Source organism: Mesocricetus auratus, unplaced genomic scaffold, assembly GCF_017639785.1.
Source record: "Mesocricetus auratus isolate SY011 unplaced genomic scaffold, BCM_Maur_2.0 Super-Scaffold_4256, whole genome shotgun sequence".
Classification (NCBI taxonomy): domain Eukaryota; kingdom Metazoa; phylum Chordata; class Mammalia; order Rodentia; family Cricetidae; genus Mesocricetus; species Mesocricetus auratus.
The window spans coordinates 19842011-19862266 of NW_024429182.1; the positions used below are offsets into that span (position 1 = coordinate 19842011).

General features: G+C 53.7%; 1 protein-coding gene and 1 long non-coding RNA gene across 4 annotated transcripts in view; one reads left to right on the plus strand and one right to left on the minus strand.

The window, feature by feature from the left end:
- Positions 1 to 20256, plus strand: part of Slit1 (slit guidance ligand 1) — a 150556-nt gene that overhangs the window by 77051 nt on the left and 53249 nt on the right. The window contains 6 exon segments of the mRNA XM_005063601.4: positions 15742 to 15813; positions 16744 to 16815; positions 17318 to 17389; positions 17969 to 18132; positions 19414 to 19561; positions 19969 to 20040. Coding sequence (XP_005063658.2) covers positions 15742 to 15813; positions 16744 to 16815; positions 17318 to 17389; positions 17969 to 18132; positions 19414 to 19561; positions 19969 to 20040 — 600 coding nt within the window.
- On the minus strand, positions 1227 to 13724 carry LOC121140028. 3 transcript variants are annotated; one of them, XR_005876859.1, is made up of 4 exons: positions 13059 to 13677; positions 6244 to 6351; positions 5752 to 5861; positions 1227 to 2402 (listed from the first exon to the last, which is right to left on the minus strand). It is a non-coding gene; the product is annotated as an uncharacterized LOC121140028 (long non-coding RNA). The 3 variants fall into 3 exon arrangements; XR_005876858.1 differs by lacking the exon at positions 5752 to 5861 and having other exon boundaries at positions 13059 to 13653; XR_005876857.1 differs by lacking the exons at positions 1227 to 2402; positions 5752 to 5861 and having other exon boundaries at positions 6062 to 6351; positions 13059 to 13724.

Genomic DNA, 20256 nt, shown 5'->3' on the forward strand with positions numbered 1-20256 from the left:
TGGTCCCAGAGGCTGTACACTGCCTGGAAGGGTCCCCTCTTGGGGACACCACTCTCACCAGAGATGTGGATCTTGCATATTGAAGAAGGCTACCTTTATCTGGCTCTTACAAGTCCCATATATCCTGGGAGTGGCCCTGGAGGTGCTGCCCCACAATACTCCCAGAACTTGACACATGAATCCACGCACAGGGCGGCATGCTTTTGGGGTCTTGGTATTTCTCTGGATAGATGACACACGCCCCCTGGCCAGTGCAGCTTTTCTGTGAGAAAAGAACGGCCAGCATAAACTGGCCCACACCCCGGTGGCTTTTGTCACCTCTGTAAATCCCTACTTTGCAATCACCATCTTCTCTGGTTTGGTCGATTTTAACGTGTTCTGGCCTCCCCTTTCCTGCCACCCAGCCTGTGAGAGAGTTTCCTGGCTTTGCATCTCTGCCATAGCCTCCGGAGGTTGAAGCTGTAAGGCCATCCTGCCTGACAAGATGTTTCTGTAGATGTCCTGCTGTGTGGTGTGGATCCTACTGTGGTTGTTAAAGCTCATTTCTAGGCTACCTGGTTTGTGTTTGATTCTATATAACCATAGCAACAAAACAGTTTTAAAAGCTGGCTTCAGTGAAGATATGGGAGTTTGTTTCTCATACTGAAGTTTGGTAGCTCCAGCCAGTCAAGAGTCAGGGGCCAGCATCTGTGGTCTTTTGCTCCAATGCTATTCCATTTTATCTGCATCCTTTCATCCTCTGTGACTCACAGTGGCTGCTGGAGCTCCGTCCATCTCCCATGGGCTCTAGGCAGGAAGAGAAGGGAAAAAAGAGAAAGGGAGGTCCCCTCTCCCAATGGAATCAGCCTCTTTACAGAGATTTTTCTGGAAACCTACATTCAGCAGCTTTTTCTAGACCCAAGGGAAGTGGGAGATGGCTACTTTCTCTGGTGTGTTGCCGGCCAAATGAAACATCAGTTCTCAGAGGAAGGAAAACGAAGAGGATGGACTTTGGTGGAGACACCTGACGTCCTCCGCTGCATGGTACAGTCTCTCTCCTCCCTCTTCCATTGCCTTCCTGGGGTCCCCTGACCACTGACGCAGCTCAGTGTGGGTGCCACACAGCCTGCTCAGCCATTCCCAAGGTCCTCCTCTTTTCTGTGGTTCCTGCCTCTGCCACCCGTCCCAGAAATCCCAGGAGGGCAGGATTTGGAATGCTGGTTAAGGTGGGGATAGAACAGACCGGGTTCATGTGGTAAACAGGATTCTTTATCTGTGTGGTAATAAGCCAGCCACTCGCCCTGTCTGAGGCCTGATTACTGCATGTGTGAGATGGGACTAACAGTGGGGCAGTTGTGGTGAGTGGAGGGTGGAGGATGGGGCTGCTCAGCACAGAGCCTGCACACGGCCAAGGCATCAGTGTGGTAGTTACTGTTGCTATTATTTGGAAGGGGACTTGTAGGCATGGTTTTTACAGGGATCATCAGCCAGTGACCTGTTTCTTCCAAAACAACTCTTATTCAGTCAGTAAGTATTTATTCAGCATCTACTATCTACCAGGCTCTCCCCAGTCTCCTAACGTTCTGCTCTGGGAGTGGCCTTCAATGGGGAGCGTACCCTTGTCTGAGTGAGACTCCTGGCTTTTGCTGCAGAAATGCATCCACATAGTGAACAGTCCGTTGCCCAAGCCCCTCGCATACACTTGGGTGCCTGAGCCTTCCGAGGGCTTTGCATCATGCCCCAGCGGTGGACTTGTGAGCTGCATCGCTCCCACATCCGAGGGCTCTGCATCGTGCCCCAGAGGTGGACTTGAGAGCGGCATCGCTCCCACACCCAGTCCTTGGACCTGACCTCTATCCACAGTTCTTCTCCTGAAGGCTCGGAGAGAGGCGTGTCCACCCAAGTGGGGCATTTCTTCCACAGCGTGTGTGCTCAAAGTGGGGTGCCACTGCTTTGTGAAACCACAGCTTCTTTCGAGAGTCAGGGATGCCATGCACATGGACAGAGTGTGCACGCAGCTTTAGGGGTGTACCGACTTCAGTAACCAGATCTTGGGCCTCTGGGAACTGTTAGGCACTGTCAGGGGTGACCCAATCAGAGATGTCTCTGTTCCCCAGCAAGCAGGGGGGAAAGCCTTGCATCACGGGGACTATTGTATGGTAGTTTGGCTTTCTTGTTCCTTCTGGGCGGCCTGGGTGATGCACAGACCTCAAGTGAATGTCAGAAGCCAAAGCAATAGTTCCCAGCATCCTTCAGGACAGGCTCTTGCTCTGCCCTCTTCCTGTTCCCCTGTAACATGTGATGGCTTGCAGCCTGGAGAAAGCAAGGAGTGTGTTAGGCTGAGGGAGTTGGAGCTGAGTGCGGGGACGCAGTTGGCTCTGTGCCGAGACTCTCCTGTGGGTCCTCCTCCTGCCTTCTCCCTCCTGTAAAGAAAGAGGAAGACACGGGTTCTGAAGGAGCCAGGGGAGAGGCACAGATTGCAGCAGACTGTGGGGAGCTGAGAGCTCTCACTGGAGCAGTCAAGAGCCCCCCAAGATGTCACAAAGGGGAACATGAAGCTGGTTCGACAGAGAAAAACTCACCCGGAAGTTATTTCACACCGAACCCTGCCTGAACGTAGGTCTGCTATACCCTGTAAAACTTCCCCGGAGCTCTGGCCCTGTTGGCAATAGAGAGATGTCCCTTTGTGGAGGGACATCTCTTCTCTCCAGAGGGGGAGGTGGCAAAAAGGACATGCAGGGCGTGTCTGAACAGGCCCTCACAGAATGGTTTCTGAGGCAATTTCAAGATCACGCGGAGTAGGAAAGCAACGATAAATCTGGATTCTGAACCCTTGGTTCATCTCTCTGCAAGGGATGTGTCTGAATTACGGGGGAGGTGATGTTACATCAAGCCGCAGTCAGCTTTGGTGGGACATGCGGGAGTCCTCGGGACGTGTGGACATGATCCTGAAGGCCAGCAGATTGCTTTCCCCGGTACATCTTTGGGCTTGAAGGGATCCCTCCTTTCCAATGAGTTTTCATCTGAGAAGCCTGTCATTGGGGTTGGGCCTGGAGCAGAACAGCTCTGCAGTCATGCCCCAGATTCCTGCTGATGCCCGGCGGACAGGGAGTGAGGTTGGGGGTTGGCTTCATCCCAACACCCCCTAGATGGCCTGGGTTTGCCATTTAGCCTCTGTAGAAAGATAGCACAGTGAGTGCAGGGACTGGGCATGGGGTGTTAGCCTCCACAGGGGCCGCCAGCATGGCTCTCCCTGCAGTCATGGGGTGTTAGCCTCCACAGGGGCCGCCAGCATGGCTCTCCCTGCAGTCAGCCACCCTGCATCAGCTCCGAACCTCCTTCTCCCCACCTTAAACACATACCAGCTGGTTAAGAGGGTGATTCACCATGCCACAGGGCAGCCACGCTCCAGAAGCGAGTTCTGAGTCAGATAGGTCCTGCTGCTTGGATGCTGGGCACTCCAACTCACCTGGCACTGACCTGGGCTCTGAGACTCAGCCCACCAGGTTCCGGCTCCCTCGTCTTTTGGTTAAACACCCACCTCCCCCACTCCTCGAGCAGTTTCCTCTGCTGGGATGTGCTCTCCTGGGACTCTGTGAGGCTCTTCTCTCCAATGTTTGGTCCCTCCTCACACAGGACTGGAACCCTCTCTCAAGTCGCCTTGGTGACAGTAGTCTGTCCCATCCCCGCCCCCCCCCCCGCCCGGCTATACCTTGCTCCGTTTTCTGATTGACTTACATTCATTTCTGACCTCTTGATGGTTTTTGGTTTTGGTTTCCCACCGTCTGCACCATTGCCCCCTTGCCGTGGTTACCGCCTGCCCTGGCCTGACCATGCCCAGTGTTGGGTTAGATCAGTAACAATGGCAAGGACAGCACTGGTGAGCGGGCAGGATGTGTGAGGACACCTCCACACACTCCCTCACCACATCTGCTTACTGGTCCTGGGTTACTTGTTATTCCCATTTTACAGAAGAAAGGGAGGCACAGACAGTTTAGTCAACAAATGCAGAGTCAGGATTCAACCCAAGACCTGGCTCTTACATGTAACCTTGTGTTTGTGATATGCCAGGAGGAGAGGACTCTGGTCCCCACAGCCTCCTTTTTGCCATGAGAACCCCCCTCACTGCCTGCAGCCCCTCGGGCCACCACTCCTCATTCTAGAGGTGTCCCTTACCAGTGAGTGAGGACGAGATGACCCTACCCAGGTAGAGAGTTGGTTCTGAGAACAGCTAGCACTCATTCCCACCTCTGCCTGGGATTCATCAAGCTAGAAGAAGATGGCCCACAGGCTTCACACTCTGACACCTCTGGCCCTGGGCAAATTATCCCCTCCTGCCCGACAGGCCCAAGAGAGCCTGGGCCACAGCCCTCCCGCCTGCTGGGAGAGCGCTGAGGGCTTGGCAGACACACGCTGTGTTTTCATTTGCACTTCTGTGGCTTCTCATCTCCTACTCCAGGGGTGGGGCGGGGAGGCCCTGGGGGCTCTCTGTGTGACCTCTCATCCAGCCATCTCTCCCAGTCAGTTTCTAGTTCTTCTTCACTCCTTTTGTCCAATTTTCTGTGTCACTCAGCTTCCCATCACTGTGACAAAATAGCTTATGAAATTAAAAAGGATTGGTTTGGGGTCTTGGGTTTAGTAGATGGTCACGTGATCCTGCGGCTCTGGGTCTGGGGCAGGCGTGGCGTGGCAGGACAGAGCTGCCTGTCTCTGGGAGGCTAGGAATCAGTGAGAGGAAGAGGCAGGATCCCGGATGCCCCAGAGGCCTGTGTCTCAGTGTCACACAGCTAGGTCAGCTATGGACAAAGCCCCTTGCACACAGCCCTAGGGGGCATTCAGATCCAAATCACAGCACTCTCCCCAGCTCTGTCCCTGTCTCCTTTTCTTTGGCCTCTGGCATAGGGCAGTATCTGGACTAGCTGTGCACAACCATCACTTCCTGCTGTTCCAGCTGGCAACCTGGGGTTCTGGCATGGGACTCTGGTTCTCTTTGGGGTTTACTGACTAGCCATGTGACAAACTTTTCTTTGGCCTCTGGCTACTCCCAGGAGTCAGCCATGAGGCTAAGTGAATATATCTCACCTGGCCTTGGCTGCTTCTTAATCTAATTGAACTGTCAATCAAAACTAACCATCTCTAGCAGGTCAGGGCCCCCTGTGTTTAGCTTTCCCAAAGGTAGCCATCATTTGCAGGTCTCATGGGACTGGACACAAGAGCCCTGGTGTCATTTTTGCTGGGCCTCTGAGGCAGTGGCCTTGGGATGAGGTAGGGTCTCAGAGACTCTGAGAAACTAGTACTAATAGCCATGCATCATCCCCATCCCAACTTATTCACGCTCAGAGTCTGCATGAAGCAGGCTTAAGTGTGGCTATGTGTCTGAAATCGGCTTTCAGCTGAAGCCCTTTACCACAGGAACCCACAGCTTACCTCTTTGTCTTTCAAACCTACAGGGGTTTAGGAGTGACAGATCCAGGGCAGCAAGAAGTCCCCAGGCAACGCTCATTCCAGATAGTGACTAACATTCTGTTCTTCCTTGGCATAGATGCTCAGTGATTCTCATGCCGTTTTTTTGATAAGGATATGTCTAAAGTGTATTACATAATTACCCGGGTTATAAACCAGAGGGTCTTGAGCACGGTGTGACCTTGTGCTGATGGCTCAGTGTCAATGTTATGGCGGCTCATCAACACAGTTCTGCTTGGCTTTCACCTCTTGCCTCCAAGTTCATCTGTCACCACTGACATGTGTGCTTCTGGAGGCCTCTCCACCCACCTGTCTTTCACTTTGATGGTTCTGGTGTGCTGAGCCAGTGTAGCAGGGTGGGTTAGCTTGTGGACTCTGCAGCCAGACAGCCTGAGGTTACTGCGCCTCTGCTACAGTGCCTGGAAAATGGACATGGTGCCCGGAGTGGTGGTGCATGTCTTTAATCTCAGCATTTTGGAGGCAGAGGCAGGAGGATGTCCATGAGTTTGAGGTCATCCTGATCTACATAGTGATCTTCAGTACAGACACAACTATGTAGAGAGATCCTATCTTAAACAAACAAACAAACAACAAGCAAACAAATAAGACCCCCACAAAATATAACAACAAAATTTTAAGGTTCTGGGAGTGGAACCCAGTTGCAGATTGTTCACCTAGCGTTCAAAATGCTCTGGGTTGATCCTCAGCACCGCATAAACCAGGCTGGTGGTACATGCCTGTAATCTTGGCACTCAGGAGGATCAGAAATTCAAGACCTACTTGAACTACATGTGACTATACCTTAAAAATACTTTCACTGTAACACATCTGTAAATTCTGTCACCCAGGAAATCCAAACTGAGGATCATTCAGGAGCAGCTTAAGACACTCATGGAGACAGACTCTGTCCTAGAACACAAATGAATCAAACAAAAAACCAAAATAAATGAATTGTTTTAAAACCACCACTGTATGTTTATCTTAATATCACAATACTTGCTTTGTATGCTTAAGGATTTGATTTCCAAACCACAAAAGCAAAGTAAAATGCAGCATTCATGAGGTCCTAGGTCCAATTCCCAGTGGGAGGGAATAAAACAAGTCTTTAGTGTTCAAGAGTTTCAGGTTCCCAGCAAAACTGGGAGGGAAGGTGTGGCTTTTCCCATGCCCTGTCTCCCTACTCACGTTGACTGTCACATCCTACAGAGCCATTAGAGGGGTGCTTTTGTAAGATGCTTCGAGGACTAAAGAGGATGTGTCTACAAAACCCATGAAACACACGATGCAGTTCCAGACATGTAATTGATGTCACAGGTAACAAACTTGTCACCAGCAGCACTGACAACAGTAATGACAACTATGACCATGATCAAGGTCCTCAGTGTTTGGGGTGTGTCAGGTGCAATCTCAGCATCTTATTGCACTGACTGCATCTGGACAGGGAGGAAGGTCCAGCCTCAATGGAGGAGGCCTGGGTCCTAGCTGCACCCCACTTGGAAGCTCAGCGCTGTGGGTTGTGTTCAGCACATGCCTGTCCTGAGACTCAGGGCCACAGTGTGCTCCCTGCACCTCTTGTGTATGTTATGAGCTGGAATCTCTGTGGGGTTGGGGAAAGAGCAGCAACTGATTCAACTGGGTCTGGACTAGACGGAGAAGGTTAGGGTGGCTGAAATCCAAGGTGTGTCTTTAACCCTGAGCAGAGGCAGCACAGCCCGGGGAGGTTCAGGACTAGGGACAGCTCCCAGCCCAGCCGATTCGGGCCACTCCTCCCGGTTCCTCTGGGCTATGGAGGGTCTCTGCAGATATTTGCCCCTGCGGCAAGATGGCTAGGTGTCTTCTTTTTTCTGAGGGTCCCCTTTGTGCTGTGTTGAGGTGACCGAGTTACTTTCTGCCCACGATGCTTCTGAAGTCAAGGATCTAACAGGGACTCTGCTCTTCTACGGGAAGACATGCTTTCAGTAATAACAATAATCATACTACTACTACTACTACTAATAATAATAACAGTAATGATAATAATAAAATACCGAGGGCAGGCAGAATGAGAGGAACATAAACACCTCAGAACTCAGTGATGCTCGCTGGCCTCTCCAGTAGGCTGCTCCTTCCGCGACATCTGTCCTGACATTGGCTGCCTTGCCACACTGGCCAGAAGCCCAACTTCTTCCCGAAGAAGCCCAGACTGGCAGCTGCTGCTGCTTGGCCACTTGCCTTGTGCAGAGAGAGATTCCTCCCTTAGCACAGCGTAGGTTCGGCTTGCCGAGCCCTGTTGCTCCTTCCCTTGGCTTCCCTTCTTCTCAAAGTGCATTAACCCTTGCTTCCCCACCCCAGAGTCACCCAGAGAATCTTCCCTGTGTGTCAACTGTGCTGGGCAGAGGAAGAGGCAACAGGAAGGGGTCTGCATGCTGGGCAGTGAGAGCATTCTTCAGTTCTCTGACCCCACATCCAAGCACTGAGCAGTGTGTGAGGTGGGTGGGTGGGTCCGCCATCTGCAGAATGGTTTCTGTGCCCCGGTGCCAGGCTGGGAGTGTGTGCATAATTGCCCTGTAAAAGCATCGCTGTGTCAAACAGAACAGTCTACCAAACGTCATTTTGCTAAAAGCCAATTTGCTGAAGGCAATTCATGGAATGGCCGATTTGTCCAAAGATCGATTCATCAAACTGACTGACTGTAACTCTCTGGTGGGAGTCTCCTGGCTTTTTTTTTTTATCACGGCATTGTCTCTGCCTCAGCTCTTGGCGTTTGGACTGAGGTGAACCTGGCCCCAGCTTCTCACTGCAACTACTGGGAGCCAGGGCAGGCAACCAGGAGTCCACCACATGACTAGGGAAACAGCTCCACCGAGGCCAAAGTCTTAAATTAACAAAGAAAGGTATTGGTCCCTTGGGTGGCTGACCTGTAACTTGTCCTTTATCCTTTAGTCTCCTTTGGGGATACTAGTGAGGGTCTTGCTTAGACTGTGGGGAGCTGGGGGGTTGCCAAGCTTAGTCTAAAAACCAGCTGATGCTTGGCGTCACTCAGGCCATTCACTATGAGAAGCCCAGGGCCCGTGCCAAGCAGGTGGCTCTTGCCCTTTTTTGAGACAGGGTCTTACTATGTGGCCTTGACTGTCCTGGATCTCACTATATAGACCAGGCTAGCCTCTAACTCATAGAGCTCCACCTGCCTCTACCTCCCAAGTGTTGGGGTCAGAGGTGTGAGTTATCAAGCTTGGTCTATGTTCCCTTATTTGATAGTTTTACCTTTTCTTCATTTTTTAGACTTTCCCTCTAATCGCTGTTATCTTATTTTATAACAGAATCTGGGAGCCACCTTCTTCCTCCTTCATGTGGTGAGAAAGGCTCAGACTTCTGCCCACTGCTCCCATCCCCACTCCTGCCCTCCCGTCCCTTTTCCTTGTTTGTTCTGAGGTCCATGTCCTCCAGTGTCATGTTCCTGTCCTCTGTGTGACTTGGAGGTCACATCTCTGGAGCCCAGCACAGAGGCTGTTTTTCAGGGAGCCGTGGAACCTGACTGTGGAGTTTGATAACTGAGACCCTAGGAAATGTGGTGGTTCACCCCCAGAGTCCAGCGTGACTTCCTAATTCAGCCTTTGGCTGTGTGGACAACTGTCCGAGTCCCTTGTGACTTTTGGTTATGACTGTTCCTTCAGTGAACAGCCCTCCTCCAGCTGGACAGCATCCCCAATCCTTACAATTGTGAATACAGCATCTCCGAATGTATCACCTTGAAAGACTTCCTTGTTCCTGGTCTCCAGGTGATGACACTGGCTCTGTTGAAAGTCTGCGAGCAGCAGACACCAACTCAGCATTTCCTTTGACACTTTGAAAACTCTATTGAATTGTAATGTGTACAGAGAGAGAAGTCCCAGCAGTGTACATCTTGGTGAATTTCCACAAAGCAAACACTCCAGTCAGCAGACCCAGAGAGATGAGGGAAACAGCAGAGTATCCAGCAACCCCTCTAGTTAATTTACATTGCCCAAGGCTAGCAAGGACCAGTTTTGCCTCCTTTTGCCATTATATGAGTAACCCATGTGACATTCAGTCCCCCACTCCCAACCCAGTAGGAGAGACATGCGATTAATCCCTCTGTTCACAGAAGTTGTCAAACTCGGAAAGGTTGAGTAACTTTCCTGCAGTCACATGCTGGCCAAGGGGGAGTTGAGGCCAGTGTTGTCTGGCTAAACCTTGTGCTCCTTCTCTGTATGCTGCTTCTTGTCATGTCTGGCCTCCTTTCCCCTCACCCTGTGGGTCTGGGGCAGCCAGTTGAGGTATCTGAGACAGAGTTTGCCTCCTCCAGTCGCATGCTTGCCCAGAACTGAGCAGAGCCCTGGGGACTTTCTAGGCACCCCACTGTGAGGAGGGCACCCCTGGTAAAAGGACCGCCTTCCCCATCCTGTTCCCATGGAGATGTCTTGCCTCTCCCCAACATCTCATCACCCACTCTCACCACCCGGCTCTGTATTCTCGCCATATAGTTGGGACCCAAGCTTGCTACTTTTTGACAGTCAACAGACTAAAAGGACAGAACAGTTCAGTGTCCTGGGTGTCCTTCAGTTGAGTGGGACTCTAATGTCAGAGCCTCCTTGCCTTGGAGCTAAGTCAGCTTGGGAAAGAAGGCTGCTTTGTTGGGGAATCTCTTCTGGGATAGTAGTTTTGTGGGTCAGTGTTCACAGCTGCCTAGCAAACAAGCTGGTGTCAAGCCAGTATCACAGGGTGGTTTATGGTGTAGCTAGCTGGCCAGGTCACTTAGTGCCATTGTTTGGTGAAGACTTTACGGTCTTAATCGTGATGGTGGTGGTGGCTGTCAACTAGTTAGAAATTAGAAATTAGAAGGTGCAGAGGGAGGAACACGAGCGTGGGTACGAAACCAGGACCGGCGCGATGGACGGAGCGCAAGCCATGGAGAGCACGTTAACCATAGTCTACTATAGCGAGACCGAAAGGGGGGAGACAGACATGAGAGAGGAAGTAAGGTAAGGGGAGTCAGAGACAAGGGGAAAAGATGAGAGATATATAAGAGAGAAATAAGAGCAACCACGTGGAGGTGCTCCCTTAATAGGGGAAGCTCGAGCATGCGTACTGAGTCATTACGCCGCAGCCTAGGAACTAGTAACATAGCCATGACGACGTAGCCACGCCACTGTGCGTGCCCTGCCCATCGTCAGGGGGCGGGGTCAGTGTAATGCCAGAGTTCCTACGGTGGTGGTGGTGGAGGTGGTGGCGGTGATGAAGGCTGCACATGACACTAGGGGTTTCCTGGTGGCTGGGAGAGAGGTTTCTGCTGATGCCAATGCCTGTGCCCACTGGGCACTCAGAAAATAGAGGGGAACAAGAAGAAAGACTCAAACCTGCCGCTTTGATGGTGATGTCCCAGGAGCTTGGCACCAGGAATCACCGTGACAACATGCACTCACTGTTCAATAGGCTGGCCTCTTTCCCACTGTGAGAACAAGTCCCAGTTCCTTGGCGAGCAGTTAGGGGGCAGCCCGCTGCCCCTGCCGTGGGCTTGTGCTAAGCAGAGGTATACAGTGTCTCCATGCTGCCAACCCCAGCTGTGATGCGGGGAGAGTAACTGAAATAGCTGGTTACCCCCACTTCCTGAATCCCCCCACTTCCTGCCTGCGGTCTATACCTTGAGAGAGAGGCCCAGTAGCTGCTTTCCTTTGTCCCCAACTAAAGCATAGGTGCCGGACCCCTGATGATTTGAAGTCATGTCTGGAGCCCAGCCCCAGACCAGTAGGAGGCCACCTGGAGCTCCTGGTGATGGCCAGACCTCAGGCTCCACGTTCCTATGGCAGAGCCACAAAGACAGTGACCTAAGGGCAGCTTTGGCTGAGCTCTCCCATGCCTCTGCTCCAACCATGACAACTACTTGTGCTTTCTGAAGAGGAAGCCAAGCCATCCCCTACACAGCCCTGGAGTCAAAGACTTGTAGGAGGTTCTCAGTGTGCGTGTGGCTGGCTCAGTTTTGCTCCAGGCCCAGGTCTGGCCGTCTGCTGATAGGGAAGCCATGCAAGAGATGCCCTGGAGCACTGGGCTGTGCTGACCTCCCTGTGACTCCAAGAGCCACAGATTAAAGAGCCTTGCAGTGGGGCTTGAAGTGGGGCAGAAGATCCATGTCAGAGCCCAGAGCCCAGTGTGGCCTTGGCTGGTGCCCAATGCCCTGCCCTGCTGGGCCCCACTAATCCCCCCCCAGAGGCAGTGTGCCTGCTGAGACCAGTTAGAGGCTAGAGCCTAAAGGGATTAGTAGTGAGAACACGGGGTCCTGACCTTGGCTCCCCTGCTGTCAGAGTGTGGAGGGGGAGCTGGAATAGGCATTGGGGGGAGTGTCAGGGAGAGGTTGGGTGCCCATACCCAGTGGGAGATGACTGGGAGTAGAAACTTACCTCCAGAGCCTTGGCCGTTGGGAATGGGATACAGGCTAGACTGGGGGGATCTCTGCCTACAGGACACACTCCTCAGGACAGACTTCCTTCTCTGGAGGCTCCCAGGATAGACCCTTCCCTTCCTCAGTGGCTGCCCAGAGCACGGGGTCGAGATGACACCGTCCATAACACCATGTTTGGCGCTGCTCTGCCTTTTAGAGGCCATCTGTATGACGGTACAGGAAACCCCAAAGCCCTGGGGGCCCAGTGGTGCAGAGGCTCCTATCTGACCCCAGCCTTTGCCCCTCTGAAGCAGTATCCTGTCCCAGTCTCCTAGTCCCTGGCTCTGGCTGGTGTGTGGGATGTCTGTCAGGATGGGAGAAGTCACTGAGTATCTTCAGTAGTTAGTTCAGTTAAGGTTATGGCACCTGTGCAATGCGCCAGCCCCAGGATATGCTGGGAGCAAGAGAGATGTCTGCTGTTGGGAGATTATGGGGAGATGGGTGGCAATTAAACATCCATATGTCAATCCAATATGCTTGTATTTGCTGAAAAAGGAGACGCGTGCGTGCGTGCGTGCGTGCGTGCGTGCGTGCGTGTGTGTGTGTGTGTGTGTGTGTGTGTGTGTGTGTGTGTAGGAGAGGGAACAGGTTGGAGCTAGGGAAAGCTAACTGGTTTTCTAGGTGCAGGGCTGCCCAGTATCTTGTAATGCAGGTGGCCCAGTCCTGGTGTGCCGAATCCTTTCACCACGGCACCCAGCTGTGGTGTTCTCCACTGTGCCTTGACTGCAACAGTGGCTGCCCCCACCCACCTCCTTGTCACTAACCTCTCCCTGACCCCCAAACAGGCTCTGTTCTCCACCTCATAGCCAGCGGTGAGGGCCCTGCCCATCTCTCTGAGCACACACTTGGTCCCTGCTGGTTGGATTTCCACATCCCAAGGACTAAGCCACACACTGCTTTCTCTCCAGGGCCCCCTTATTTCTTAGACACACGTCTGGCCATTCTCCTCATTTTGTGGGTCCTGCGGCCACCATGGAAGAGGAATGGGTGACCTGAGTTTGAGGATGACAGGAGGCTGAGGGCTGGGGGATTTCCACACAGGCCATGTGCAAGCAGAAATAAGCAGCTTTAGCTGGTGTGTGTGTGTGTGTGTGTGTGTGTGTGTGTGTGTGTGTGTGTGTGTGTGACAAAGACAAGAAACATGTCCCCCAGCAAGTCAAGTGCAGCAAAAAGTGAGACCCACCTTGCTTAGAACTTGCGGCTGTGTATCGCATCCAGGGAAGGCTTCTGGCGCACCCTAGTGGCCATTCTGGAAACAACCGTGACACCTTGGCGAAAGAAGGGACAAAAGCCCGATTTTCTGAATACTGATAAATGGAAATGAGGTTTAAACGTTAAACTGTGCAGTCACAGGATCTTCACCAGGTCCTGCGTGACAGACAACACCCATTCTCCAAAGCCCTCTGGGTTCTATGGGCCCATGACTGGTGCTGGCTGAACCCCTAAATCTTCCCATTGCATCTCCCTTCATTTTCTTGAGCCTGCCGAGGCTTGCCTGTTCCTGCTGGCCTTCATGATGCAAACTGTTTGCAGACTGTTCCATTGGTCATTTAAACAGGAGAGAGGCTTCCTCCGTGCACGGACTGGCCAGGGCCGGCCTGGGCTTCTCTCGGTGTCCCACTCTATCGGCTCTGGACTCTGGGAGCTTTAGTCCCAGGGCAATGTCCACAAAGCCTGGACCATCATCCTCTCCGGCCCATCTTGGCAGGCTGGGTTGTGACCCACTTGTTCCAGGCTGTGCCTGGCGCCCCAGCTGCTCCTTGTCCTCGCTCCTTGATTAGTTCCTGGTCTGAGTGCCTGCAGAATTGACTTCCTGAGACACACCTTGACACAATGCTGTGATAAGAAGCACTCAAAGCCCATTCATCAGGATCCACTGTTACCGCGGAGGCCATGCCGCCATTTTCATAAGGACTCCTGGGGGAATTCTTGTCTCAGCTGAGCGCCCACACAGTGTACTTCTGACGCTGGGACCCATTTAGACTACACAGAGACCATGTGTACCGCTGATCCCCCTCATTGGCCTCTTGAGCCCCTCCTCTGCCCTGGCTGGTAGGCCTGTGAGTCACACACTGCATATTCGGAGCACTGGCCATTGATTTTCCTTCTCTTTGCTGAATCCTCCTGCCTGCTCCCTTGCTGGTTTGTAAATCCCTGCAAGCTACTGTAAAGTCTGCATGGAACAGGCTTGGGCAATCGATCAGCTAATCGATACAGATAACAAACCCTCCTTGCAGGGCTGAGGGGAGGATTAAGTGGATAATACAGAGGAGGAACAGCCCAGGATTGTCTCTCAGGCTCTGCCTGGGGTGCTGCTCCCTGTGTACCCCCACATTCCTCAGGCGTCACCTCTCTGCCTTTATCTATTCTAAACAACAGGCTTTCCTATCCCTCTAATTCCCTGGGGACGAAGAGTAGTTTAACTTTACCTTCTCCCCACCTCTCAAATGCCTCTGTTAGCAGTGGTCCCCTCACTTTAGGGATGTAAGGGGCCCCAAAGCCAAGCCCTTCACTGATCGTGTGTCTGAGTCTCTTCAAGCTCCTGTAGTGAGATGCCACAGGCTGAGTGGCTTACCAACAAGAGAAATGTATTTCTCATGGTTCTCTGCAGCAAGACTCGAAGTTTGGTGTGTGAGGAGGGTCCACTTTCTGATTCACAGACCTCGCCGTGTCCTCTTACGGCAGTGGGGCAGACAACTGTTCGAGGCATCTTTGTTCTCACCGTTTCTACATTGCATTAATTTCCTTACTGAGGCGGGAGGCTGGGGGGAGGTGCGTGTGCCACAGAACACAGTATGGAGGTAGGAAGACAACTTGCAGGGGTGAGCTCTCTCCATCCGCCACATGAATCCATATGATCAGGTTCCGGTGGGCATGCGCTCTTGCGTGCTTGGCCTCTGAGGCTTCTATTCGGCACCAGTCCTGTTCCTAAGAGCCTGACCCCGGTGCCTGACCCTGACCCCTCCTGCAGGCTCCACCTCCTAGCACCACCATGTCTGTAACTAGGCTCTAACACAGGAATGGGTTGGAGGACACTCAGGCCACAGCATGTGTCCCTGAGTCTCACATATGGGGGACCCCATTGGTGGGGTGCAATCCATGCATTTCACACACGAGGAGAAGAGGGGAAGCAGTGTAGCCGAGTATCTAACACTATGTGGGTATAGGAACATCTCGTATTGGCATGTCCTGCTCTTCCTTTCCACAAGGCCCTCAGGGGTCCTCACTACCTGTAGGCATTCCTCTTGAGCACTGATGGCTGTATCCCCAGTGCCTTAAAAATAAACAAAAGGAAGAGCTAGTGACCTGGGTTCTGCAGTAGTTGGGGGTCTTGCCTGGGTTCTCCTGCACTTGCTGTGGTCAGGGGTAAGGGCACAGAGCCAGCGAGGGCTGCATGGTACCCTGGGCTGTGGCCTGGTCCCCAGGGGGTCCAGGCTCTCCTGTGCTCTGCTGTCTGCAATGCCCCAGAGCAGACGTGGAATCAGATACAGCCTACTTCATGACCACTTGGGCCTGTCTCCTCCAGCAATCACAGCGTCCTCACCAGCAAAGCACAGCAGAAGCCAAGAGCAACTGAGGGCCCTGGAGAGCTCCCTCCTATGCAGTGGGGGTTCAGCCAACCATGGGGGGGCTGCTGGGACTGATCACAGCTACTGGAAGCTTCTCTCTAACATCATCTGCCCAGAAGGAAGGTGGTCTGGGACAGAATGTCTGTCAGGACAGACAGCTCCACAGTTTGTTCTTTCAGATGTTTACAGAGCAACAGGAGCCCATCCAGATGCTGGGATGTCATCACCAGGCCACTGGCCTCACTTCTTACCATGGCTTCCCTGACTGGTAACGTCTCTCTTTCATTTGTCCCCCAGGGACCTGAGTGAGAATGCCCTCCAGGCTGTGCCCAGGAAGGCTTTCCGGGGAGCCACCGACCTCAAAAATCTGTGAGTAGAGGCCTGGGGTGGCCACCCTGGCACGTCCTCACCTGTGCCACACGTTCTAAGCCACCTTAGAGGGAATCGGCAGGGCCATCCCTTGCTTGCATGTGATTCTGTGTGACAGCCAGGCGTGCGCTGTGGGGACTGGTTTCCCGGCCGTGTCCTCTAGCTCTTTGGGTTAAGAGCTGGGTTTAGTCTCCTCCAGTTACACTGCATAAGCCGCTGAAGTCAGTTTGCATCACCGAGTCTCCACATATTGTTCACGAAAACAATGTGCCCTCCACAAGCATATTCTAAGGTTGAAATGAGATGTGGAAATGCGTACACTCCATGGAGCACTATTTAAATGCAGTGGTTTATTAGTATTCAAATTTATTCTGGTCCAGGCCTACCACCTCCTGAGGTCTGGCTACAAACCAAAATGGCAAATGCCTGGCATGCTTGTCACACACACCCTTCCCATGCCTGTAGCAGACATTGGTAATCGATCACCGCATTCTTTCCCACTGAACTCGGATCGCAGCTTCCGCTGGCTCTGAAAGCAGCACCCCAGGTATCCAGTGCTAGCCGATCTCACTTGGCATTCAGCAGAACTCTGGCTGCCAGCCCCTGCTGCCACTTCTCCTGGGTGACTCCAATTTGTCAGCTGCCAACACACTCTAGGTGGTCTCCAAAATGTGGGGGAAGGATGCCTGCTCCCCAAGGGGCATACAGGGCGGGGTGGAGGAATGCTAATAGGACTTTCATTTCCATTTATCGTTTTAACTGAAAATAAGAAGAAATCAGCTTTTATTAATAGCTCTCCTTTGACTGACACACGCAGAACAGATGATTGACGCTGTGGGTCTCTTCTTTTAAAATGGAGTGCTCTGTCAAGACGCTCGGCCCCCGTTCTGGGCAATGCTCCCCTCCTCATAGCTCTCCTCTGCTTTATAGACAGCTGGATAAGAACCAGATCAGCTGCATCGAGGAAGGGGCCTTCCGTGCCCTGCGGGGACTAGAGGTTCTGTAAGTAAAACCCGGGCGGGCCGTGGCCGGGGAGCTGATGCAGGAGGCCGAGCTCAGGGTCACACATTAGCCACAGTGGAGGCCCAAAGTCCTCCCAGACTTCCCACCACGGAGGCTGAGATGGCCTCCTGCTCTTCTCCCCTTTGTGTGTGAGCTGCTCTTTCTTCCGGGGCCTTTCCAGCTCTGTCTCCCTGTCCTCCCAGACTTCCCACCACGGAGGCTGAGATGGCCTCCTGCTCTTCTCCCCTTTGTGTGTGAGCTGCTCTTTCTTCCGGGGCCTTTCCAGCTCTGTCTCCCTGTCCTCCCAGACGCGGGGTCTATGGAGTGACAAGAGCGCAGTCACACCTGCTCTGGGCTGTCCCCAATACCTTCACATCCAGAGCAGGGCTGGTCCCCCTCTAGGCAAAGCGTCACAGCTGGCATGAGAGGCTCTATGTGAGCAGATGTGTCTCCTGTAAATCCTTGCTGGGCAGGTGCTACATGGTCTGTCTGTCCCTTTCAGGACCCTGAACAACAACAACATCACCACCATCCCGGTGTCCAGTTTCAACCACATGCCCAAGCTGCGGACCTTGTGAGTCACTTGGGCAGTGGGAAGAGGGGTGTGGGTGTGGTTGCCCTCCACAGCCCGAGGGGCAGCCTGCCCTCCACAGCCCGGGGGCCAGCCAGGGTAGCCTGGGCTCTGAAACTGAAAGGCACCCAGTGCCTCCTGTGCTTGGTTTTTCCTTAGACAAGTGGCTTGGTTTTGTCCTTGAAGTTGAGGTGGGTGGTCTGGCCAAGGTTCCATGTGAACTCTGAGAGGTGAAGCCAGGTTCTAGAGAGGCTGGGAGAGAAGGGAGCCAGGAGGAGCTTTTTGCAGCAGGGAACCGTGCGAGGTTGAGACTGGGTGAAAGGCCTAAGACCCCCTGCCTGGGGGAGGGAGGGGCGACTGTGCTGGATGGGTGGGGTCTGCTGGGAGGGGCGACTTGATGGATGGGTGGGGTCTGCTGGGAGGGGCGACTGTGCTGGATGGGTGGAGTCTGCTGGGAGGGGCGACTTGATGGATGGGTGGGGTCTGCTGGGAGGGGCGACTTGATGGATGGGTGGGGTCTGCTGGGAGGGGCGACTTGATGGATGGGTGGGGTCTGCTGCTCTAGCTGCTGTCCTCCTGTAGCCGCCTGCACTCCAACCACCTGTTCTGTGACTGTCACCTGGCCTGGCTCTCGCAGTGGCTGAGGCAGAGGCCCACCATCGGGCTCTTCACCCAGTGCTCCGGGCCTGCCAGCCTCCGGGGCCTCAACGTGGCAGAGGTGCAAAAGAGCGAGTTCGGCTGCTCAGGTGCGTGCCGCGGCCTCGCCCTCGCTCCTGTCCTGCCTGTGGCTTCCTGCTGCCCATGCCTGCTGTAACCGCGCATTATTACCCACACCTCCTGCCCTCTGTCACCCCCTCTCGCTGCCCGCCACCCCGGTGGACGGCGCCCCCCCCCCCCCCGCGCCCGCCTTTGCCCTTCTGCTACCGCCCATCTCCTTTGGTCTATATGTTTTCTTCTTGCCTCCTCTCCTCTCCCCCACGCCCCTCGGGCCCTCCTCTCCAGTCTCTGTCCCCCTGCTTCTCCTCCATGCCTTCTCCTGTTCCTTTGCCATTCGCTGTTTCCTCCCTGCCTTCTTTCCCCCGCCTAGCGTCACCCCTCTCACGGTGGCTTCACCGCAGTCATGTTACTAGCTGCTCCCCTTGGCTTCAGTGAGGGAACACCAGAACTCTACCCTTCCAGGGTTCTATACATTTGTTCCGCATAAAAACACGTCTGAGGGTAGAATTACTAATGACGGCCTTGTCATAAAGTGGAATACTATTCAGCAATGAAAAAGACTTAATAGGCACTTAAGTATTCAGCAAGGTGAATCCTGGGGTTTTATGAAGGGAAGAGACCCTCCCTTGTGATTGCACTTAGGTGATGTTCTCCAACAAGAGCCACAGATCTTTGGTGTTATATCTCAGAATAGCGATATTCTTAAAGAAAGGGCCAGAGGGAGTTTCTTGGGGTTAGAAAAGCACCCTGTCTGGGTAATGTTTTCAACCAGCTGTGCATTTAAAATGGTGAGCTTCGTGTAAGTTATACCATAGCTTTTAAAAGCGTGAACTCTGACGTCACACAGTGGGCTTGGCCCTGGCTTCGACTTTAGTCATTGAGCCATGTGACTCTACCATGTAAGGAGTGTCGCGGGCACAGGCGATGATCGGGTGCTCAAGGGTGGTGCGGGAGGGTTCGTGTGAGCCTGCGTGGACTCCGTGAACACCATGTGGACACAGAGCCGGTGCTCAGTGAACCCAGCTCCTTCGGATGGGGGGGTCCTGGCTCAGGAGGCTGAGTGGTTTGGAGTTTCAGAAGCCTAGGATAGAGTTTGCTAGCATAGGAATCACCTTTGGGAGCAGTCAGCTTTGTTCAGCCTGAGTTCAGGGGCCCTGGAACACATCAGAGTGTACTCGTTCCTGCAACCTCGGGGAGCGCCTGTGACTGAGCCCCCTCCACGGGCTGCGCCCCTGTCCTCGCCCAGCGGCAGATCCGGAGAGGCAGTGGCCGTGTACTGTTCTCCGACATCACACCCACTGTTTCTGCAGGCCAGGGGGAGTCCACACGAGTGCCCACCTGCGCCCTCTCTTCCGGCTCCTGCCCAGCCATGTGCACCTGCAGCAGTGGCATCGTGGACTGCCGTGGCAAAGGACTCACTGCCATTCCTGCTAACCTGCCTGAGACCATGACGGAGATGTGAGTGCAGGGCCGAGCGGCCCCAGGACACAGCTTCTGCTGTTCAGTCACCAGTGAAGAGCTGGCACGGAGCCTCCTGGGCTTCCCCGGGTTTCTCAGTGGCAGCTGGAGGAAGCGGCTCCTTGACCCAGCTGAGCTCTCTGTGCAAGGCTGGGAAGTTCCCAAATACTGGGGATAGGGCTCCCCTCGGAGGTCAGCCCATTCGGGTGAGGCTGCCGGCATGGGATTCTTAGGATAGCATCACCATCAGGCCCATTCAGCCACAGAACTCGAGGGTCCTGGGGCTCAGATCACAGTAATATCCATCAACCCGCCAGACATTGGCCCCACGGGTGAAGGGCTGCAGGGGACAGTTGTTGGTTCCTAAGGGTGATGCTAGGCCTTCTCATACCTTCCTCTCCCTGTAGCCGCCTGGAGTTGAATGGTATCAAATCCATACCACCAGGAGCCTTCTCTCCCTACAGAAAGCTGCGAAGGATGTGAGTGAAGCCCCCCCCCGCCCCCACACTCTCCGGCTGGCAGGAGGAAGACTCTGGGCCAGTCCTGTCTCACAGCCCAGGGACAGATCTCCACCCAGCGCCCTGCCTGGCCTTCCTGTATCAGGGCTGTCGTCTGGGATGTTGAGTGGCTGTGAGACCTGGATGGGACACCGAGTCCAGGCCTGACCCATGCCTACAGTTGCTTGTCACCTTATC